At 45.6% G+C, this 25,281-nt stretch overlaps 1 protein-coding gene across 1 annotated transcript; it reads right to left on the bottom strand.

Moving 5' to 3' along the window:
• Positions 1-1,583: 1,583 nt before the first annotated feature.
• LOC120050863 (adhesion G-protein coupled receptor D2-like) lies at positions 1,584-19,130 on the bottom strand. The gene is made up of 15 exons (XM_038997393.1): positions 18,887-19,130; positions 18,098-18,727; positions 16,860-16,985; positions 16,492-16,586; positions 15,901-16,200; positions 14,899-15,010; positions 7,919-8,053; positions 6,652-6,760; positions 6,294-6,399; positions 6,085-6,140; positions 5,841-5,967; positions 5,607-5,710; positions 5,271-5,373; positions 4,875-5,028; positions 1,584-1,735 (listed from the first exon to the last, which is right to left on the bottom strand). Exons 1-15 carry the CDS (start codon positions 19,128-19,130, stop codon positions 1,584-1,586), a joined length of 2,553 nt encoding a protein of 850 aa, XP_038853321.1.
• Positions 19,131-25,281: the final 6,151 nt, after the last annotated feature.

The raw sequence follows: 25,281 nt of genomic DNA, 5'->3' as shown, positions 1-25,281 counted from the left end.
TGGAGGAACATAATGGTGATGAGAAGCAGTTGGTTTGCTTTTGTGACCAGAGGGATTTTGCTGCCCTCATAAACTCCGGTGTCCTGAAAAAAAAATGTATTCAAAAAACGAATTGGAGCGCACATCTGTTTCAGCTGTGCCAAATGGAGAGTTATCTAACGAGTAAGTAGCTAAACTTTACTTTATTGCATGACCGCGTATAATAAACCTATATGAGCAAGACCGTTAGTGGGTTTTACATTAGCCCAAAACACTATATATCATATGTTTATTTATCAAAATGTTTTTGGGATATTATATTCTGCAATGTAAGGTGACACATTTAATTTTTTATGTCTATTGTTTCTCAACCGCCCTGTCATAAATACATATTCTAACCTGTAGAGAACCCAGGTCTATATGTCTACATGATATGATGCAATGGTAATAACACAATAACAACACTTCGGACAGGCTAGTCTACCTACCTCCAAAAGCTTGCGTTGTCGCCTTCTCTTCTCAAATGCGCCTTTGTATTTTGGCACTGCGCCATATCCATCCATGGAAATATAGTAGCAACAGCTGTATCTTTTAGTATCCTTCAGTTTCCTGTCCCCATCATTTCAGATTGCATATCTTATTCATATACATCCCCACTTAAGTGCTTGCTACACACATGTAGCAATGCAAGGTTGGCTGCAGGAGTATTTATATTGTATTTACTATTTCGATTTGCTATTAACCTTCTTCTGCATCACTCCATATCTTTTATCGGAACACCGTGACATTTGGTGGCTTCTTCCCTTGATTTACTGTATAAAGTGCAGTCAGGGACCGGACATCAGCTTGCTCTTGCTGCCATCTCTTTTTCCACTTTGCATAACTAACTTTACCTGTGATTTGTCTAACTATTAACTTTGACACCAGGTTCTTTCTCACCCCTTAAAGAATTGAATTTGTGACATCAAGCTCCATATAAGGGCATATTGTGACGTTTCTACATATCACTGTCTACCCCATGAGGGCGCACATGCGCAGTTGTTAGCCATCGCCGCTGCTGTGGCAGTCGGCTAGATAAGATAATAATATAAAATAATCGCAAATATTTTAGGTTGAAATATACAACTTTCCTGACTCAAAACCGATAGTACTTTTGACAAAAATAGCTCATTCGGCAGTACGCTTTCAATAAAATAACACATTTCTGAATAATGAATTCACTGGCAACGGAGTAGAGCGAGGCCTGCATCCAGCACGAGTCACAAGTCATGTGACCCATTTTTGCAGCTGTTTCAGTACAGCACTACAGGGAGAGAGAGGGGGAGAGGGCAAACTACAAACTAAACTAGTTTCAATGTATGGAATCATTTGAGAGTTTTGGGTAAACTTTCCTTTAATGCCTTTAATGGCATTCATGTCAGGTTTGTTGAACACCTAAGTGTAATATCCAGACTGCATGACCCCTTGCACCACAACCCACCACTACCCAACCCTAACCCAACCCAGCCTACCCAAAACCAGACAACCTGACCCACCCCAACCCTCCACAGCCCCAATCCTCACTCCAACCCCAGAGCCACCCACCCCACTCTGGCCAGCCTCTCCTACCACTCTTGATGACCAGTGATGTGGAAGTGGTGCTGCCGGGGCCTGAGATGTCGCTGGTCTCTGGGCTGGAGGGAGGTGGCAGACTGTGGGTCCACGTCTGGGCTGGACCCCTCTGGGACGGCAGAAAGCTGATTGGCTGGGAACAGTTCTACAACCAATGAGATTGCATTGAGAAGTTTACATGACGCCGACTGATTGTGTATTCAATGCATGTTCATCCTGAATTAGCATAATGTTTTTCTCCAGGTTGAGAATAATCAAAATGTTAGTACGGATGTCGCTGTATGCTTTTTGTCTCACCGTGAAAGACAAGGCTTTCCTCTTCTCTTTGATCCTCTTTATGGCATTTCTCACCTTTAAGAAAAGCAGACAATACCCTCAGTAGCTTGTACTGCCACTGACGTGTTCAGCATTGTCAAATGGTTGGCATGCCACAGATAGACAACTGCATTCTGAGAGAAAGAAGCCCCGCTGAAACAGAGTTCTTAGAAAACATACCTCACTATTGTAAACCGCATACACCAGGAATATGTACAGGCCCTACAGGAAGGAAAAGACAGAAGACAATGTACAATATAGTGAGTTATTTCTATGGACCCTCAACAGCCTAAGTATAGTTTGAGGATGATGAGGTTTACCTCCCCTCTCTCCGGATGAAGCCTCACAATAAATCTAAATTAACTAGCAGCTCTCTGAGGGTTACTCTGGGGCCATGGCCAGCTCATTCACATGAATTAACAACCATGCAGGAAGCTTATATGAGAGAGAGAGATAGAAAGAGAGAGAGGGGAGCCTACCTCCATCTGATTTATAGGTCTTATCAGGAGTGTGATGGGAAGAGAGGTGGAGGTGAATCTGGCGAGGGGCCAGCCTTGAGCCCTGCCATGATCTGTCTTTCAAAGGTCCAGACTGAGCCACCCTTTCCCACACACTACACTGCTCCCGTGGCCCACCAATCGGCTTGTCTAGCCCATCTCTCTTGCGCTCGCTCTCTACAAACTTTTACAGATAAAGATCCTTGAAAGGATGGCTTTGCTCACCTGGAAAGCATTGAGAGCGATGAACACATAGGCCACCATCATGGATAGGTGCACCAGGACTCCACACAGCCAGGTAAGGCCCAGCACCGGCAGTAGAATAAGGACTGGTCGCGTCACAGCCCTGCAGAAGTCAGACTGTCAGTATAGTACACACACCCACTCATGCACCGACCCCCACACACACACTCTCCTGGCAGGACTCAGTTGATGCTGAATAGAAGTCCATTATGGGGTCTAGCTATTGTCACATACGCACGCACGCACGCACGCACGCACACACACCACACACACACTGCATAACTGTACAAAATGTAGTTATTTGACAACCACAGCTATACTTGATGCGAGTGTATTCAATTTAAATTAGTAAAAATAATAATAATAATCACATTATTACATTATTATCATGTATGCTCTGTGTCTCTGATTTGTTGTCGTCCTGCTGCACCTGGGCCAGGAGATTGAGTTCACGTTGAACTTTGTCTACAAGGACAAAGTGAGCAATTCCTCTTCTTCCTTAGCTTTTCTTTTCAATTTAGTCTTCTTTCCAAACTTGTGACATCTCATCACATTCTTACGGGGAACAGATAGACTGCGGAGGGGGCAGAGATGGCTTGCTTACTCCTTCACTCTCTTTACAAGGAAATGAAGAGGTGATGATTGAAAATAAATATCTCAATGAAATACTGTCTTGGTGTTCATAGATGTGCAGTGTGCACAATATCATTGTTTTATTTCTCTTGTCTCTGCATGTAGGCAGCTATATATGAGTATAGCATGTTTAGACCCTGTCTATATTGGGACAGGACTGAACCCTTTGCCCTGGTCCCTGTTTAGAGTCCACATTGACCAGACAATGAGCTCAGTGAAAAGCACACAGACCAACACACACCCACACAGTCTGCCTCTCCGTCTCTCTGTCTCGCTAGGACCAGGTGTTAGGCTGATAAGACCTATAACAACTCCCACTACTTCAGACTCAAACTACCTCATTCTCATACAGTTACAGTCTCTCTGTTTAGTTCAGTTAAGTTTGGCTGTGTGGATCGGTCACTTGTGGATTTGAAAATCACCTATTCCACAGATTGCGCTTCAAAGGAAAATTCCTCTGACAGCTCTCTGTCTCGTTGTATCGCACATATGAAAGATACCATGAAAAGCCACCAAGTGTTGGATGTTGGGTTTCAGAATCAAAATACTATGTATGTGTCCTAGGTTTGCATGTGCGTGAGAGAGCAGGAGAGTCAGGGAAAGAGGACGAGAGATTGAATGAGAGCGAATGAGAGAGAGAGAGAGAGAGAGAGAGAGAGAGAGAGAGAGAGAGAGAGAGAGAGAGAGAGAGAAAGAGAGAGAAAGAGAGAGAAAGAGAGAGCTATAGTGTGGTGACTCACCAGGTCAGGTCGAAGGTATGGAGTTTAGATGCTGAACTGGGAGTGAGCATCTTTGCGCGACGACGAGCGCTGGACACTGTCACTATGACTACCCGGCAAAGCACCACTGCATTGACCTAGGAGTACACAAAGTCTTAGAACAACTGATGGACATGCCATATTGTTGCTGCATGACACATGTATGACACATGAATAATCATCACAGGTGAGCACACACACACACACACACAAATGCACACACACACATGCAAATGCACACACACACACACACACACAAATGCACAAACACACAGTAAAGTGAAGTAACACAAGTAAAGCAAAGCTACATACGACCAAGATAAATAGAACAGGTCCCACAAAAGCCCAAATCATATCAGTCTCCACATTGAGCCAGCAGTGATTGTCTGCTTTGTACTTGTCCAAGGATATCGTCAAGGTTACACCAACAATCACAACAGGTAAACCTGCAAAAAGAAAGCAACAATATGATTTTTTTAAAGGAATATAACACAGGAATGTCTTTAATGAAGAGAGTTGACATTGCTGTGTTACAGGCACTGCAGTAGACATCATTCACCAGCCATTCTATTTAGTCTGAAAAAAGTGAACACCTCAGACAGCTGGCCAATAGATGAGCATCTTATAACACATCATAATGAGTGTGTTTAGCTATTTGAATAAATACACTCTTCCAATGTGGTCAGTAGGAACACAGCCTTTGGTCTAGATGAGTTGTGTTCCAGACAGCACTGTGCACAAACTGGGCTTGTAGGATATAGGCCAGTGTCTTGTGTGACTGGATGAGTCCTGTGTGGAGTGTATCAGGACATAGTGTTATTGCTGTAGTGTGTTTTACCCCAGCCGATGGAATAGTACATCTTCATCCTGCGGTCCTCGCTGATGTTGACAGACACCACCTTACTCCACAGCAGCAGCCCCTCCACCAGCATCCAGGAGAAGGAGGCCATGAAGAAAAAGTGCAGCAGGGCTGTCACCACCAGACACACCCCCTAGTGAACAGGAGGGACAAAGCATTGACACACTTGTCCGCCATTTAAGTAACACACATATAGTACCGTGGTCTCGAGAAGAGAATGGAGTCCTATCATACATTCAACGACCAAAGCAGATAAAAGCCTACAGGCACATGGATCTCTGACCCTATGCCCTCTTCTAGTTCATAGTACCCATAACCATACAGAGAATGGGATGTTTGAAGACAGACAGAGCTACTGTACGTAAAGAGTCCCACCTCGTTAGCAGAGGCCCAGTCACTGCACATTAGCAGAAGCTCAGCTATTCCCAGAGCCACGATCAGGTTCTTATGGACAGTGGTGCGGTCAGACTTAGGAACTCTGAACCCACACCAGGCCGGAGAGGGGAGAGGAGAGACAGAGAGAGGATCAAGGTCAGACCAACATGCCTGTGAGTCAGTAATCATACATAAATACTAAACACAGCAGCAATGGGTCTGCTCAGCATGGTAAAGAAGACATATTGTACAGACAGAGCTAATCATTCAAACAAACACATGTCTTGTACCCTTCACATGCTAGTAGATTATTCCGTGAAGCAGAGCACCACTCACCCCACAGCAATGAAGAGGATGAAGGTGAAGAGTAGGCCACACAGAGACACTCCACAGCCAATGAACGTCATCACCTGGAGGGCTTTTTCATTCTCTGGACTCCTCTGACACACACACACATAGGTATTTATCAGAAACTATACTGACTATAAGTGTCTGTGACTATTCTCTATTGAGTGCACTATTTCACAATGTGGAATGTGAGGACTTGTGGAGGATAGAATGGACCTTCACCTGGACTTCATAGACTTGCATCAGCAGGGCAAAGTTGGTGGTGTGGTTGCAGAAGCAGACAGTGGAGTCGTATTGTTTAGAGATGACCTCACATCCTCTAGTAGACCACCACCCCCCTGCCTCTGGCCTAGAGGGGGACAACAGTTTACACTTTCATCGCAATGTACGGTAACCTTTACACTAATGAATCAAACACTGATTTCTATTGATGTAATGGCAGAACATTTGCTGTCATTATACTTACATCAGATCAAAGTCCCAGAATGCACAGACTGGGTCATACACGGTCCCTACAGGATTCTAAAGGAATCAATGGAACAGGACATCCTTTCACACTTACAGTAAAGGACAGACTTATGGAGGAGAACAAGGGGCATATATCATATTCTCTCTGAGCGAGGCAGAGGTATATAGTGTATAGAGGAATATATTCCATGTGAGTGTGAGACTAACCTGAGCTCTGTGTTGGAGCTGGAAGCGTACAGCCATGCTGACAGGCTGTCCGTCACCCAGGACTGTAGTAGAGATGACAGAAGAGCCCAGGATGGTGCCCAGGTACCTGACACACATAGCACAGCACAGGCCATATGGGGACAGTCACACATAAGGCTGGATATCAACACTGGCTTATGCTCAGTAGGCACTAATGGGAAAAAAGTGTTCATGGAAAATGAAAAGTAATGTTCTTAATGGACTGATTCATATCTACAGTAATTCATGAAAAAAAGAAGTTGCAAATGATTTCTTCTCATTTCGTGCCTACTCAGTGTCACCATGGTCTAAAACAGTTCAGAGTTCTCGTCTTTCCTACCGCTGGATGCCATCGGTGACGATGGGAAACATGGTGATGTTCTCCTCTGAGTTGAAGAGAGGCCGCAGGGAACTGTACCACGTGTTCACCACAGTCACTATCTGGAAGCCTGCTCATACAACATCCACATAAACAACAACATCAACATCCACATAAAAAAACAACATCAACATCCACATAAACAACAACATCAACATTCACATAAACAAGAACATCAACATCCAGATAAACAACATCAACATCCACATAAACATCAACATCCACATAAACAACAACATCCACATAAACAACAACATCCACATAAACAACAACATCCACATAAACAACAACATCCACATAAACAACAACATCAACATCCACATAAACAACACTTCTAAGAACACTAGACAGTTTAACAATGCAGCACAAAGTGGAAACAGAGCAATGTTATGTCTCATAATAGCCAGCTAATACAGATTGTGAATAGTTGTATGAAGTCAAGTGGTACTACAAATGGATGAAAACATCATGTCTGTACCATGCATTGACAAGTGTGTACCAGTACATACACTAAGAACACCTGCACTTTCCATGACATAGACTGACCAAGTGAATCTAGGTGAAAGCTATGATCCCTTATTGATGTCATCTGTTAAATCCACTTCAATCAGTGTAGATGAAGGAGAGGAGACAGGTTAAAGAAGGATTTTTAAGCCTTGAGACAACTAAGACATGGATTGTGTATGTGTGCCATTCGTTCATTCAGAGGGTGAATGGGCAAGACAAAATATGTAAGTGCCGTTGAACGTGGTATGGTAGTAGGTGCCAGGCGTACAGGTTTGTGTCAAGAACTGCAACACTGCTGGGTTTTTCACGCTCAACAGTTTCTTGTGTGTATCAAGAATGGTCCACCAACCAAAAGGACATCCAGCCAACTTGACACAACTGTGGGAAGCATTGGAGTCAACATGGGCCAGCATCCCTGTGGAACGCTTTCAACACGAAAGGCTGTTCTGAGGGCAAACACGGGGGGGGGTGCAACTTGCAACTCAATATTAGGAATGTGTTCTTCATGTTTTGTACACTCAGTGCTTGATAAATTCTTGGAATGTATTTTAAAATCCTGCTTCATCACTGTAGGTGTTTTAACTGTTAGAAGAATGCACGGTTGAGACTGTAAAGTAGTCAGCAGGCTATGATTGAAGGAGTTTATATTCTCATCTAGACACAGTACAGCTACAGACAGCACAGTTACAGACAGTACAGTGCTCTCAGGGATGTCTCTCACCGTTGTCATGGAGATCCTGCATGTTCTGTGTGGGGACTGAGATGCAGTCTATGTTGGTGACGCTGTCCACCACTGGACCACAGAACTTAGACCCACTAGATTTCTCTCCCAGACTCTGCTGCTGGACCTCCAGCTCTGAATGACATAAATAACTGTTCTCAGTGGAATTAACTATAGAAAGAGGAATGGTTGTAGTCACAGCAGCACATCCTACAAAAAGTGCTAATGAGTAAACATGCAAAGGACAGAAAGGCCTGTACACGGTATGCTCCTACATGCAACCACCTGTGACCTGACGAAGACAGGTTCACTGCGGATAGGAAGGTTGTCATTAAAGGTGGTATAAGGAGCATACATAGTGTAGTGGGCAGGCCTAGCTGTCCTTTTTGTATTATAGTAAGAGGAACAGCTAAGTGCTCCATAGCGGTTGGTAAATTACGTTGTATTGTAGCAAGATGCCTGTGTTAGGCAATAGTAGGTCTAGAAGAACAAAGGAAAGAACAAGTATGAAGCTCATGTGGTGGGATCCAAAGAGGTCCAGGTTTCTCTGATAGCAGTAGACGCATTACCCACATGAAAAAATACTATATTATAAACTGGGTGGTTCGAACCCTGAATGCTGATTGGTTGACTGCCGTGGTATATCAGACCGTATACCATGGGTATGACAAAACATTTATTTAGACTATTCGAATTATATTGGTAACCAGTTTATAATAGCAATAAGGCACCTCGTGGGTTTGTGGTATATGGCCAATATACCACGGCTAAGGGCTGTATCCAGGCACTCCGCGTTGCCTCGTACATAAGAACAGACCTTAGCTGTGATATATTGGCCATATACCACACCCCCTCGTGCCTTATTGCTTAAGTATACTATGGTATAACTACTACAGTATTCACTGTAGTGCTTTTGTGGACTAAAGTCAGCAAAAAGTATTTACTGTAGCATACTGTAGTATTTACTCTTTACTATAGTATAAATAATGTAGTAAAGGAAAACTGTAGTATATAATATAGTAATAGTAATTAATGTGGTGTTTTTGCAGATTGTACTATAGTTGTCAGGTTTTGGCCAAGACTGTTCGGGTTTTGGTCACTAGATGTCCCCATTGCACCTTTTTTGTACCTTTTGTTTTTCTTGCTCTAATTATTGTTTGCACCTGTAGGTCATTCCCTTGTTAGTATTTAAACCCTGTGTGTTCCTCAGTTCCTTGCTCAGTGTTTGTAAGTTAGCACCCAGCCCCTGCCCAAGCCTTGTTTTATATAGATATTTCTCTTGTTGGATTTTCCAGAGGTTCTCTGGTTTAGTTCTTGTGTATTATTTGAGTAGTCTTTTGAGGTTTGTTTTTCCCTGCTGTTTTTTACCACTTTGTGGAGTTTCTTTTGTATTTTGGAGGATTTCCACTTTGTGCCTCTTGGCTTTATTTTTGGACATTGTGGATTTAGTTTCTTTGCCTGAAGATTTTGTTCTTTAATTAAACCACCATCTCTAGTACTGCTGTGTCTGCCTCATCTTCTGGGTTCTGACGATTATTAGTGACTGTTTCTCGCACCGGGTCCTGACAGAAACACTGAGCCATTATAATGAACCCAGAGGCAGCCAGTACCCAGGATCTTTTTTCCATGCTGTCCCACCACGAGGGGACTGTCCAACGCCACGAAGCTGCTCTGGTTCAGCAAGAGGCCTTAATGGCTAGACATTCTCAACTTCTGTCAGAGATGCTGACTTCCATAAAGCAGATTTCGGATCGACTTTCCCCGGCAACCGCTTCTGCTCCAGTTCATCCGATTCAAGTGCCCCTGGCAGTTAATCCCCTGGCTGAACCTCGTCTGCCGCCTCCCCAACGGTTCTCAGGGGATCCGAGTGTTTGTAAGGGGTTTTTCACCCAATGTTCTCTCTCCTTTGAGCTGCAACCATCGTCGTTTCCCACCGACCGGTCCAAGATAGCATATATCATCACCCTGCTGTCGGAAAAAGCCCTAGTCTGGGCTACTGCTGTGTGGGATGCCCAAAGTCCCTGCTGTGCCAGCTACTATACCTTTGCTGAAGAATTCAAGCGAGTGTTTCAAGGTCCTACCAACGGCCCTGACTCAGCCAAACAGCTCCTGACTCTCCGCCAAGGTCGGCGCAGCGTGACGGACTATGCCATCCAGTTCCGCACTGTGGCAGCAGCAAGTGGCTGGAACGACGAGGCGCTCACAGTGTGTTTTTTGAAGGGTCTTTCTGACACCATCCAAGATGAACTGGCCACTCGGGAACCACCGGACAACCTCGAGTCCCTTATCAAGTTGGCTTCACGCATAGACCAGCGTCTGAGAGAGAGAGAACTAAACCATAGACCGCTCACCCCAGCTCCTATCGGTTCCAGCTCCGAGTCTCCACCTTTATCCTCGCTGGCTCCACCAGAACCCATGCAGGTTGGACGCATCTCCCAGGCTGAGAGAGACCGCCGGATGAGGGAGCGATGCTGTCTATATTGCGGCAAACCGGGCCATTTCCGCTCCACGTGTCCCGGGCTCCAGGGAAACGCACTCTCCCGTGCAGGCCTGGGAGGACTGTAACGGGAAACATAACCTCCTCCCATCATCCAACTCCCGCCTGCTCATTCCAGTTACCCTTTCCTGGGACGACCACGAGTTTTCTCTTCAAGCCTTGGTAGACTCTGGAGCCGCAGGTAACTTCATGGATGGGGTCTGGGCGAAGGAGAATGGCGTTCCTTCTGAACCTCTAAGTGACCCCATAAGGGTTACTACGTTGGATAGAAGCCCTTTGGGATCTGGACTTGTCACTCGTGCCACTACCCCCTTGCGACTTTCAGTTTCCCAACACCAGGAAGTGATGAACTTTCATCTGATCTCCTGTTCCGAGTTCCCTCTCGTCCTTGGTTATCCCTGGCTTCACAGCCATAACCCTCACATCGACTGGTCTGTGGGCACTATCAAGCAGTGGGGTCCTACGTGCCAAGCCACTTGTATCTTCCCGAGTTCCCAGAGTTCCCCTTCCGAGTCTCTAGAATCCATCGACCTGTCCCGAGTTCCCGAGTGTTACCATGACCTCAAACTGGTATTTAGCAAACAGAGGGCCACCAAACTACCACCCCATAGACCTTACGATTGCACCATCGACCTGTTGCCGGGGACCTGCCCTCCCAGGGGTCGGATCTTTTCCCTTTCTCCTCCCGAACGAGCTGCTATGGATACCTACATCAAGGACGCTCTGGCAGCAGGCCTCATGCGTCCATCTACCTCGCCGGCGGGAGCAGGGTTTTTCTTTGTGGCCAAGAAAGACGGTGGATTACGACCTTGCATCGACTACCGGGGACTCAATGCCATAACCGTCCGTAACCGCTACCCCTTATGGCCACAGCCTTTGAGCTGCTCCAGGAAGCAGTTGTCTTCACTAAGCTTGACCTGCGGAACGCATACCATCTTGTGCGGATCAAACCCGGGGACGAGTGGAAGACCGCTTTCAACACGCCTACTGGTCACTACGAATACTCGGTGATGCCCTTCGGCCTGACCAACGCTCCGGCTGTGTTCCAAGCGCTCATAAACGATGTGCTTAGGGATATGCTTAACATCTTTGTGTTTGTTTACTTGGATGACATCCTCATCTTTTCGAGCTCCCTTCAAGAACACACTAAGCATGTCAGACAAGTGCTCAAACGCCTCCTAGACAGCCATTTGTACGTTAAGCAGGAAAAGTGTGAATTCCATTCCTCTCGAGTACAATTCCTGGGATTTATAGTGGAACCCGGACGAGTCCAGATGGACCCCAAGAAGGTAGAGGCGGTAGCGGATTGGCCCACCCCCAAGTCCGTTAAGGAAGTTCAGCGTTTCCTGGGCTTCACCAACTTTTACCGCAAGTTCATCAAAAACTTCAGCTCGGTGGCAGCCCCTCTCTCAGCTGTAACCAAGGGTGGCAACACAAGGTTTCTGTGGGGAAGAGAAGCTGAGACGGCCTTCCAAGGACTCAAGCAGCGCATCCTCTCTGCTCCCATCCTGACACTACCAACGGCGGATGAACCTTTTGTGGTGGAGGTAGACGCATCAGAGGTTGGGGTTGGAGCTGTCCTGTCTCAGAGGGGTGAAGACAAGAAGCTTCATCCTTGCGCCTTCTTCTCTCACCGGCTTACCCCGGCCGAGAGGAATTACGATGTGGGGGATCGTGAACTCCTAGCGGTTAAGATGGCATTGAAGGAATGGAGACACTGGCTCGAGGGGGCTTCTCAACCGTTTCAAGTGCTTACGGACCACAAAAATCTGGAGTATATCCAGCAGGCGAAGCGGTTGAACTCCAGACAAGCTCAATGGTCTCTTTTCTTCAGCCGATTTCAGTTTATCCTCACCTATAGACCCGGGTCGAAGAATCTCAAACCGGACGCCTTGTCACGAATCTACTCTCCTGCCATTCGAGAAGATACTGACATGACTGTCCTTCCGGCCGCTAAGATCGTGGCTCCGATCTCGTGGCAAGTGGAGGATACCGTGAAACAAGCTCAAGCCATCAAACCGGGCCCTGGAGGAGGTCCTGCTAATCGGTTGTTTGTTCCCAAGGCAGCAAGGTCCCAAGTCCTTCTGTGGGGGCACTCCTCTCGCCTCACCTGTCACCCGGGCGTAGGTCGCACCTTGGAGTTCATCCAGCGTAAGTTCTGGTGGCCCACCATAAAAGAAGACGTTGCCACTTTCGTCAAGGCCTGTTCCGTGTGCTGCCAGGGCAAATCTTCTCACCTCCGCCCTCAAGGACTCCTTCACCCTCTATCTATTCCCCACCGACCCTGGTCCCATATCTCGTTGGACTTTATTACTGGCCTTCCTCCGTCCCATGGTAATACTACGATCCTAGTCATCATCGACAGGTTTTCTAAGGCGGCCAGGTTTGTTCCCTTGACCAAATTACCTTCTGCCAAGGAAACAGCTGAGTTGGTGATTAACCATGTGTTCCGAGTCTTTGGGATTCCGCAAGATATGGTTTCCGACAGAGGTCCCCAGTTCGCCTCAAGGTTTTGGAAGGCCTTCTGCCAACTCATAGGGGCCACGGCCAGTTTATCTTCAGGGTACCAATCCCGGAGTCCAATGGCCAAACGGAGAGGATGAATCAGGAGCTGGAAACCACCCTCAGATGCATGGTTTCCAACAACCCGTCCACATGGTCATCCTTCATTGTTTGGGCCGAGTACGCGCACAACACCTTGTGCTCCTCCTCCACTGGTATATCCCCGCATGAGTGTCAGTTTGGCTATGCGCCTCTATTGTTCCCGGACCAGGAGGCAGAAGTCAGAGTGCCTTCAGCCTCGAGGTTCATCAGACGCTGTCGGCTTACGTGGAAGAAGGCACATCTTAATCTTCTGCGTTCCTCTCAGCAGTACCAACGACAAGCCAACAGACGTCGCCGTCCCGGTCCTACCCTGTACCCCGGCCAGAGAGTATGGCTCTCAACTAAGAACTTACCACTACGGGTGGAGTCTCGCAAGCTGTCCCAGAGGTTCATCGGTCCCTTTAAGATTGCCAGGAGAGTCAATCCCGTTACTTTTCGCCTGCACTTACCCAGATCCCTTAAGATCAATCCAACATTTCACATTTCTTTATTAAAACCTGTTGTTTTTTCTCCCCTTATCCCGGCAGGCAGACCTCCCCCTCCGCCCCGTGTCATCGGTGGCCAGTCGGCTTATACCGTCCACCGGATACTGGATTCCCGCCGGGTGCAGCGGTCCTGGCAGTATCTGGTGGACTGGGAAGGCTACGGTCCCGAGGAGCGCTCCTGGGTTCCTGCCAAGGACATACTGGACCCTGACCTCATTCGTCAGTTCAGGACCCTCCACCCTGAGAAGGCTGGTAGGAACGTCAGGAGCCGTTCCTAGGAGGGGGATTCTGTCAGGTTTTGGCCAAGACTGTTCGGGTTTTGGTCACTAGATGTCCCCATTGCACCTTTTTTGTACCTTTTTGTTTTTCTTGCTCTAATTATTGTTTGCACCTGTAGGTCATTCCCTTGTTAGTATTTAAACCCTGTGTGTTCCTCAGTTCCTTGCTCAGTGTTTGTAAGTTAGCACCCAGCCCCTGCCCAAGCCTTGTTTTATATAGATATTTCTCTTGTTGGATTTTCCAGAGGTTCTCTGGTTTAGTTCTTGTGTATTATTTGAGTAGTCTTTTGAGGTTTGTTTTTCCCTGCTGTTTTTTACCACTTTGTGGAGTTTCTTTTGTATTTTGGAGGATTTCCACTTTGTGCCTCTTGGCTTTATTTTTGGACATTGTGGATTTAGTTTCTTTGCCTGAAGATTTTGTTCTTTAATTAAACCACCATCTCTAGTACTGCTGTGTCTGCCTCATCTTCTGGGTTCTGACGATTATTAGTGACTGTTTCTCGCACCGGGTCCTGACAATAGTGTAGTATTTACTGTAGTGTTTCTGCTGACATGACTGTAGTATTTACTATAGTGTTTTTGTTTTATTATCTTTGACATAGAAGTACAGGCTTTGTCCTTCAGGAAACCTACTGGAGAAATACTAAAAGAGCAACATGTCCAGAACCTGTAGGTAGGTTGGTACTGTAGGTAGGTAGGAGTGGGGTCTGAGCGCATAGTTCAGAGCTTCTGCTCTTTTCTATAACCTGTAGGTAACACAATATATGGTCTATACTTGGCATGTAGGTTTCTCACTTATGGGTGGCACAAATTGGGATTATGGGGTGGGGAATGGGCAGGGTACAGTATGTGCTAATTAGTATAGTATTCTACAGTATACTACAGAATTCTATAGTAAGTACTGTAATATTCTATAGTATACTTTAGTATTTTGTTCATGTGGGTACACAAAGCAATATCGAACCAATAAAAATGTTATTTCCAGAATTAGCCACTGGAAGATGTTATCGTTTCAATATTGCTTTGTGTAGTATGTCTGCCCACTCTCTCAGCCTTTCAGAAGCACACAGAACACACTGTAACAGTCTAGAGAATGTACTGTACTAAGTGACTTACTGATGCTGGAGCTGTGAATGAGCAGATGGTCGGTTTCTGCCATCAGCCGAGTGCTCAGACTGGTCACCATGCGGTCAATACTCTTGACCACAGTCATCGGTCCACTCACCACCTGGGGCACAGGGCAGGGATAAGGGTATGGGGTTCATCATAGCAATATACTGGTCATTGGTAGGGCCCTGACCACGTGACCTGACCAGGATATTAAGCCTATAACTAGGACACAGAGTTTGGTCAGCTGGTCAGGAGACTCCTGGCTGTAGTTATTGGAGAAGAGCAGACACTGTGAGTGAAGCAGTGCTACGTGGGTGAGGAAAGCCACAGTGTTTCAGTCCTCTAGCTGCTCTAATACATTCAGTCTGGCTATGCTGTGCTATGCTGTGACCTTGAAGGGTAGAAAGGCCTGGGAGAGGGGAGGTGGGTGAAGTGGGGGAGGCGAGCGCTGCATCAATATGAACACTTATCATATGGCTACCACTAGGATACATAGACATATAGTATATATGTTCTACGTAATTGTTGTGGATGGGTCTGTTAACCATAAAAGCACACAGTGCTTCCTTTAAAGAACATTCAATATTGTCTTTGTTGGATATTAAATAAAAATTGTTCAGAGATCATAATAGTCTGTGAAAAAGTCCTGCAGCAATATATAAATTAGACCTGTTTATTGTTACGCTAGATATAAATGGATTTAGAGCAGATTACATTTAGTGTATGTGCAATGAAGCTTTATCAAGATTCAGCCTTATGTGTTCTGTACATGTACACTAACTCATTAAGCCAAGCGTAACCATTCATTTGATAGTTTCTCGGTCATTCACAGTATACATCTTACTGTCCTCTAGTGGAGATATGCTAAAATAATACTCCAGTAGTCATGTCTACATTCTTAACACCTTGTCTCTGCCTCCTCCTGTTCGCAGTCATTGCTGTAGCCTGGCACTCTGGTACCTGATGTAAACAGGGCTTCGTAAATCACTTTAAATAATTGATTGATACCTGTTTGATGGCCTGCCACTTGGGGACGTTGTCCTGGCTGATGATGCTGTCAGCCACAGTGATGAAGGTGTGGCTGAGCTCCCCAGCGCTGTTGGTGGCCCGGCTGTGGTTCCCCTCCGTGGCCATGTCTGTGGGCACGTCTGCAGCCCGCACCAGCAGTTGGACCAGGGACAGCATGTCTCCAGGCTGCAGCCCCTCCTTGGTGTCTTCCAGGGCCTGCCTGGACATGTTGAGCAGACTGGACACCTGACCCCAGCTCATCTGGCCCCCTGACTGCTCCCCAATCACACCCTCCACACCCTGATGAACACACACACACACGCAAGCACGCACACACACGCAAGCACGCACACACACACACACACACACACACACACACACACACACACACACACACACACACACACAAATACACACAAACACACACAAAGAGCAGAGGACGTAAAGGAAATCAAAATTTGTAGTTCAAAGAAAATTTGACAATTTTCTGACAGAACAAAGTTAAATTGCTGTGTCAAGTTAAATAAGTTAGAGATCATAAATGTCCTAATCCTGACAGGCAAACCGTGATTTATAGTAATCAGTCTTTACCTGTGTTCCATTGGAGAGCTGCATGAGGTGGTTCATGAAGGGACTGGGATGGGAGCTCTGAAACTCACTCAACCCCTTCATCTTAACATAGCGCTCTGTAACGGAGAGCCATGTGTCAGAAACAGTCCATGGTTCCTCTCTGATGTTTTGTTAGGGTATTTAGTCACAAACATTGTACAGAGTCACAACTATTCATGTTCAGTCATATCCCCTAGTGTGACGCTAAATTCATTTCACTAGTCAGTTCAGATATATACATGTTATTGTTGTACAGTAAAGAGTCATGTACTGTGATAGCCATGTTTGTTACAGTAGGTAAGTAATGGTCTAGGCCTATGTAGTGGCGGTCTAGGTAGTGGTTGACTCACCCCTGCTGCTCCTGCAGACGAAGGGGAGTGTGGTGGAGCAGTCTGCAGAGCTGTACAAGGGGAGCTGTTGGCTAGACCAGCCCTCTAGAGCCCTGCAGCCCTGCATCTCCCTCTGCCTGTGGACCCCTGCATCACAACACACAGACACACAGCATGAGACAGCTCCAGTAACTACATAATCAGTTTATTATTCTACTAAAGTTCATGGAAATACATTTAAATTACTTATTTGCGTCAAGTGAGCTCTTGATTTTGTAACACCTTTGTTTACTCCATGGTCCTCTAAGTATTTGGTTTAATTTAGCATGCTGTAGCATAACATGTTTTCAATCTAAAGCAATTTACATGTATAAGTAAAATACTATCATATTTTCATATTCATATTCAACAACCTTTGAAAAACACAGACAATTACTTGCAATTAATTTAACTGTGTTTGACATTTTTACTGAAAATGGCTGCCAACAAAAAGCCAGTCAACTTGTTACTCACAGAAATGGAATCCCTTCTTTTTCGTGACGGTTTAACGTTTTGTTGCTTTTCACTATTGAGTAGAGCTCCATTCTCTTCGTAAAGCACAGACCTCATACTTGCGTGAATCCCCCTCCTCTGCCCTCCACACGGCCTTTAGCCAGTGAACCAAGCTAACCAGTTTCCTCTCCCCCATGACTCTCTCTCAGACAGACATACTGGATGTGTTCAGGCAGACAGCCACTGGCTTAACTGGCCTCTTTTGAGGTAAATCACCCAGAACGATTCAACAACCAACTGACAGGGGACTGGGAACAATCACCACTGCCTCAGTATTGGATTAGTAATAGCTACAGATTGATCTGGAAGAAGGACAATAGGTTTGCAATAGAAAGCTCTATAAAGGTACCATATCAGAATTAAAAAGCTATGTGAAAGAAACAAAATACCTACATTCTGATTTTTAATCTGCAGGAGGCCACCCAAATAATGCATTCTGAATTTTGTGTGTGAACAAATCCTTCTTCAATGGAAAGTAGGCTACCTAACTAGGACTAAGAGACCACAAGGGGCATGTAAAACAAAATGGCTGACAGTAAGTTTAAATGGCCAAGATTCAACTGCCAAGATGACAATTAAACCAAACAAAAAATATATCAACATTGAATCAAAAGCACTGATAAAAAGCACATCCAATAAAGATCAGATTACGGCTATATTTTATGTAGGGATCTCTCATTGTTGTGTGAGTGTTGGTGCAGTCTCACCTGGGCAGAACAGATTGGCTGACACCTCTCTTACCACTGGGTGACGGGTCATATTATCAATACTCCAGGTAAAGATAGCTTGCTGGGTCAAAGGTGAGCAGCCGTCCAGGGCACGGAACTGCCTCTGCTCCAAGGATGTGTCCCAGACATTCAGATCTGTGATATTCCCTACGAAGGGTTCAGTGAAGTTCCCTCCAAATGAGTCCTGGTCCTGCCCCAGGATAAGTATGCCCTCTCCATGTATGTCCCTGGGGGTGTCAGTCCTGGAGCCCATGGCCCCTCTCTCCCCGTCCACATAGATAGCCCAGTGGCCGTCAGCCTTGCGCCAGGTAACACAGAGGTGGTGCCAGGCCCCATCGTTGAGGAAGGAGGCCTTGTAGGGGAGGTGCTGCCCATGGACAATGAGCGCCAGCAGTATGCGTCCTGTTCTGTCCACCTGCCCGCGCAGCTGGAACTCATTGGTGAAGACAGGTGCGGCATAGGAGTACATGGTGGACACCTGGTCCCACTGGGGATCCCACTGCACGCGGACACACATGCTCACCGCTGGCAGGGCCGGGAACATCATGTTGACACGACCGTAGCCCTCCTGAGAATCCCTGGGAAAGTTCAGGGCTTGGAAGAGCATGTCTAACAGGTAGAGACAGAAGAAGATCATCACTCTCTATGCTGGCCTTGATCACAACACAACACCAAGGTATCGATCATCATTTATAGACAACTTGATAGAGTGGAAGAGATGAATGCAATATGGCATCATGACATAGGTGTTGTAGTTGCTAAACTCACACTGTTTGGCTAGTGCCAGAGGCCTGCTCGTTGGTCTGTTGGGGTCCCTGACCCACATGGGTCCATGCAGGCCTGCCCGCCTCTGGAGCTCCAGGGTTCCCTCCTCGTCTTCAGGCTGTCCCAGGGTGGTGAGGGAGCTGAACTGGCCGCTGCAGAAGCTCTCTGCCTGGGAGAGGTCCAGGGATACGTTGACCAGCTGGAACACCCAGTCTGATGTTTGATGGACCAGACTGCCCTCTGTCATTATGACCACAAAACCACAAATAGGCATGGATCACACTTTACAGGAACACCTCTATCATCTATTTGAGCAAATCTCTATGGAAACAACAGGGAAATGACATGATATCCTAAAGACATTCTAGCATCATACATCAGGTTGTAAGAGTTGCTGCCATGGCATTGAAAGTGATTGACAGTTCCAGAACTCACCACCTGAGTCCATCGCTCCTTTGTCTGGCCCCGGCTGTGTTGGCTCACTTTCACACAGCACCTACAATATAGGAAACATTTACTCTGCTTTATTCTGTTGGCTAGGGCATAGACATGTAATATCCTTGATATGTACTTATCCAATGAACTCAGTATAGAAACAAGCAGAACCATGGAGTCAAATGAGTAGTTGTGTTTAGCCTATGAAACGTATCAAATCTACCAATAAATTAATTAATTTCTACAGTAAAACGCTGAAAACAATGAATGGATTCATATTCCACATTATTTCATTTTATATATAAGAAAGGAATAGACATTACCACTATGCAACAGAGCAGAAGCCCAGACAGGAGGGCTCCAGTCATCTCTATGTCTCAGTGTTCCACAGCTGAAACTAAACACAATGCTAACTGGTCTCTGCCTTTCAGGAAACACTTAGGTTTCTTCAATGGATCATACTGTAGCCTCTATTCATATCAAAGACCAATACACCTCTGTTCAACAATACAATGACTAACACAGTGCAGAAACATACTGTATAAACAATATTTGAAGTATTATAGATATTATACTATATTTTGTGTATATTTCAAAGAGAACCACTTCAAATAAAATAGCGATAGGCTACATATCTTACCGTATAACACACATCAAAGTTACCCTAGACCCACACTGCAACAGGTGATGTCCCCTTTTAGTGTAACTGGGCTTACTGTAGACTCGTAGAGAACAGACTGCTCCGACTCCAGCTCTTACTGCCTAGTGCTACTCCAAGGCTGCTGTAACTCTCCTTAAATACTGAGGATCACTACTCTGATTTCCTACGTGTGCTCTGACCATTGTCCAGTCTAGTCAGTTCATCCACTGTCCAGCCGCTTTAGCCTCCAGTATCTCATGCCTGACTGGTCTCTATGGAGAAGTCTCTGCTGTGCATTGTGAGGAGCATCTGTCCGTTGCCTTTCTGTCCAACAGTCAACCTCTGCCTTCAGCCAGCCCCCCCTCCCTAGCACCAACACCACCACCACACTCTTCAGCACCCTTGAATCGTTAGCATGCTTTGTCATGCAAATCGGGCCATTTTTTTTAGAACCCTACTTACGCAAGCAGTGCCAAGTGTTTGGCACGGAGAGTTCATCAAGACCTGCAGGGTGGCAAGCATTTCTGCACCATTCTTATTGTCTGCTGCTGCTTCTGCTATTTACTGTATACATCAAGGTACGCTACATGATGATAAGTATGTGGACACCTGCTCGTCGAACATCTCATTACAAAATCATGGGCATTAATATGGAGTTGGTCCCCGCTTTGCTGTTATAACAGCCTCCACTCTTCTGGGAAGGCTTTCCACTAGATGTTGGAACATTGCTGCGGGGACTTGCTTCCATCCAACCACAAGAGCATTAGTGAGGTGGAGCACTGATGTTGGGCGATTAGGCCTGGCTCACAGTCAGCCTTCCAATTCATCCCAAAGGTGTTCGATGGGGTTGAGGTCAGGGCTCTGCGCAGGCCAGTCAAGTTCTCGACAAACCATTTCTGTATGGACCTTGCTTTGTGCACGGGGGCATAGTCATGCTGAAAAAGAAAGGGCCTTTCCCAAACTGTTGCCACAAAGTTGGAAGCACAGAATTGTCTAGAATGTCATTGTATGCTGTAGCGTTAAGATTTCCCTTCACTTGAACTAAGGAGCCTAGCCTGAACCATGAAATGCTTCCTCAGACCATTATTCTTCCTCCACCAAACTTTACAGTTGGCACTATGCATTGGGGCACGTAGCGTTCTCCTGGCATCCACCAAACATTATTTTGTCCGTCGGACTGCCTGAAGCGTGATTCATCACTCCAGAGAACGCTCCAGAGTCCAATGGTGGTGAGCTTTACACCACTCCAGCCGACGCTTGGCATTGCACATGGTGATCTTAGGCTTGTGTGCGGCTGCTTGGCCGTTGAAACCTACTTCGTTAAGCTCCCGACTAACAGTTGTTGTGTTGAAGTTGATTCCAGAGGCAGTTTGGAACGAGGTAGTAAGTGTTGCAACCAAGGACAGACGATTTTTACATGCTACGTGCTTCAGCATTCTGCGGCCCCATTCTGTGAGCTTATGTGGCTTACCACTTCACCTTGTTGCTCCTAAATGTTTCCACTTCACAATAACAGCACTTACAGTTGACTGGGGCAGCTAGAGCAGGGCAAAAATGTGAAGAAATGACTTGTTGAAAAGGTGGCATTCTATGACTGTGCCATATTGAAAGTCACTGAGCTCTTCAGTAAGGTCATTGTACTGACAATATTTTTCTATGGCGATTGCATGGCTGTGTGCTCGATTTTATGCACCTGACAGTAACGGGTATGGCTGAAAAAGCCGAATGCACCAATATGAAGGGGTGTCCACATACTTTTGTACATATAGTGTGTCAGTACATTACATAGTCAATGAGACATCATTTACTACCCATTGGGCGGCGCACAATTGGCCCAGCGTCATCCGGGTTAGGGTTTGGCTGGGTTAGGCTGTCATTGAAAATAAGAATTTGTTCTTAACTGACTTGCCTAGTTAAATAAAGGTAAAAAATAAAGTTAGATTGGGTCAAAAATCTAATCAAATGTTATTTGTCACATGCACCAAATTCAACAGGTAGACTTTACCGTGAAATGTTTACTTACAAGCCCTTAACCAACAATGCAGTTCATGAAATAGAGTTGAGAACACATTTTCAAAACAAAATAAAGTAAAAAATAAAATAAAAAATAACACAATAAATAAGGTTGAATAAAAATGTTTAAAAACATTTGTAAAAATACTATGATGATAATGAATGACTTCCAATTCTACGGTAAACCATAGAGCATCATCTATTTTATTTAGGTTACTCTGTATATATACACTGAGTTTACCAAACAATAAGAACACATTCCTAAATTTGAGTTGCACCCTCCCTTTTGCCCTCAGAACAGCCTCAATTCGCTGGAGAATGGCCTCTACACTATGTCGAAAGCGTTCCACAGTTATGCTGGCCCATGTTGACTCCAATGCTTCCCACAGTTGTGTCAAGTTGGCTGGATGTCCTTTGTGTGATGGACCAATATTGATACACAATAAAACTGGAAACTGTGGAGCGCACCTTGCACCTAGTACTATACTACTACCAGTTCAAAGGCACTTAAATCTTTTGTCTTGCCCATTCACCCTCTGAATGGCACACATACAGTGCATTCGGGAAGGATTCAGACCCCTTGACTTTTTCCACACTTTGTGACACTACAGCCTTATTCTAAAATTGATTAAATGTTTGTGTTTTCTCATCAATCTACACACAATACCCCATAAAGACAAATCAAAAACAGTTTTTTGGAAATGTTTGCAAATTTATAAAACAGAAAACACGTAAATAACACATTTACATAAGTATTCAGACCCTTTACTCAGCACTTTGTTGAAGCACCTTTAGCAGCGATTACAGCATCGAGTCTTCTTGGGTATGATGGTACAAGCTTGGCACACCTGTTTTTGGGGAGTTTCTCCCATTCTTCTCTGCAGATCCTCTCAAGCTCTGTCAGGTTGGATGGGGAGCCTTGCTGCACAGCTATTTTCAGGTCTCTCCAGAGATGCTCCCGAGTGGTGCAGCGGTCTAAGGCACTGCATCTCAGCGCTAGAGGCATCACTACAGACCCTGGTTGGATTCCAGGCTGTATCACAACTGTCAGTGATTGAGAGTCCCATAGGGCAGTGCACAATTGGCCCAGTGTCGTCCAGGTTAGGGTTTGTAGGCTGTGAGTCTTGGAAAGGTTTTTTCGCCTGGTCACATACAGCTGATGTGTTGTGCATTGAAGGGAAGAGAACGGAATAGGTGAAAGGAGGAGAGCGCATAACGTAGACGCGAGAAGGAATACAACGTGGCTACTGTGAACTGTGTTTAATGGTGATCAGGGTGATCAGGGGTGTATTCATTCTGCCGATTCTGTTGAAAAACGTTTCTTAAACAGGAGCAAATGGAACAAAACGGGGATAAACATACCTGAATTTGTCCAATAGAAACTCTCGTTTGCAGCTGTTCGACTAATGATTACACCCATTATCAGCTAGATGCAGGAAAGAGTGTGGTTGTCACGCCCTGACCTTAGAGATCCTTTTAATTCTCTACTTGGTAGGTCAGGGTGTGACTAGGGTGGGAAATCTATGTTTATATTTCTTTGTTGGCCGAGTATGGTTCCCAATCAGAGGCAGCTGTCTATCGTTGTCTCTGATTGGGGATCATACTTAGGCAGCCCTTTCCCACCTTCAATTGTGGGATCTTGTCTTTTTGTGTTGCAGGTGTTGCACTCCTAGCTTTACGTTCGTTGAGTTGTTTATTGTTTTTTGGTGGAACATTTATATTAAAGAAAATGAACGCCTACCACGCTGCACCTAGGTCTTCATTTAACGATGGATGTAACAGTGGTTCCCAATCAGAGGCAGCTGTCTATCGTTGTCTCAGATTGGGAATCATACTTAGGCAGCCTTTTTCCCACCTAATGTTGTGGGTAATTATTTATTTTCTGTGTGTGTTTGTGTGCGCCACGGTTGCGTTTACGTTTGTTTCTGTTTGCCTGTTCTTTTTCTGAAGGTTTCACTATGATTAAAAGAAATGTGGAATTACATGCACGCTGCACCTTGGCTCATCTATGACAGGGAGTTTGAAGACAGTGAACGTGACAGTGCAAGGCAGTATTGAATGTCACTGTCGGACCATGTGTCACTGTCTGTCACATCAAATTTCTCTCTCGACGTCTGTGCACCTACGTTGTAAACTTTCATTCGTAGGTTAGGTTTGTAGCAACCTCATGATGGGTATAGGGGAAATTTGAGTATCATGTAGTAGCCTAAACCTACCGCGGTTACATTTAACTGGGTGAATGGAATATGAATCCGGGTGGCCATTTGATTAATTGTTCAGCAGTCTTATGGCTTGGGGGTAGAAGCTGTTAAGGAGCCTTTTGGAGGGTTCAAGTATGGGCTCTGGCTGGGCCACTCAAGGACATTCAGAGACTTGTCCCTAAGCCACTCCTGCGTTGTCTTGGCTGTGTGCTTACGATCGTTGACCTGTTGGAAGGTGAACCTGAGTGCTTTGGATCAGGTTTTCATCAAGGATCTCTCTGTACTTTGCTCCGTTCATCTTTGCCTCAATCCTGACTAGTATCCCAGTCCCTGCCACTGAAAAACACCCCCACAGAATGATTCTGCCACTACCATGCTTCACCGTATGGATGGTACCTGGTTTCCTCCAGATGTGACACTTGGCATTCAGGCCAAAGAGTTCAATCTTGGTTTCATCAGACCAGAGAATCTTGTTTCTCATGGTCTGAGAGTCCTTAGGTGCCTTTTGGCAAACTCCAAGCAGGCTGTCATGTGCCTTTTACTGAGGAGTTGCTTCTGTCTGGCCACTCTACCACAAAGGCCTGATTGGTGGAGTGCTGCAGAGATGGTTGTCCTTCTGGAAGGTTCTCCCATCTCCACAGAGGAACTCTGGAGCTCTGTCAGATTGATCATCGGGTTCTAGGTCACCTCCCTGACTAAGGCCCTTCTCCCTCGATTGGTCAGTTTGGCCGGGAGGCCAGCTTTAGGAAGTCTTGATGGTTTCAAACTTCTTCCATTTAAGAGTGATGGAGGCCACTTTGTTCTAGGGGACCTTCAATGTGGCAGACTTTTTTTGGTACCCTTCCCCAGATCTGTGCCTCGACAAAATCTTGTCTCTGAGGCTCTACGGACAGTTCCTTCGACCTCATGGCTTGGTTTTTGCTCTGACATGCACTGTCAACTGTGCGACCTTATATAGACAGGTGTGTGCCTTTCCAAATCATGCACAATCATCTCAAGGTTGTTCAATTGAAAAAGGATGCACATGAGCTAAATTTCGAGTATCATAGCAAAGGGTCTGAATACTGAGGTAAATAAGGTATTTCTGTTTTTTATTTTGAATAAATGTG

This window comes from Salvelinus namaycush, chromosome 1 (genome assembly GCF_016432855.1).
Source record: "Salvelinus namaycush isolate Seneca chromosome 1, SaNama_1.0, whole genome shotgun sequence".
In the NCBI taxonomy this organism is placed as follows: domain Eukaryota; kingdom Metazoa; phylum Chordata; class Actinopteri; order Salmoniformes; family Salmonidae; genus Salvelinus; species Salvelinus namaycush.
Note: the sequence above shows the minus strand (reverse complement) of the source record. Positions and strands in the feature narration are given on the sequence as shown.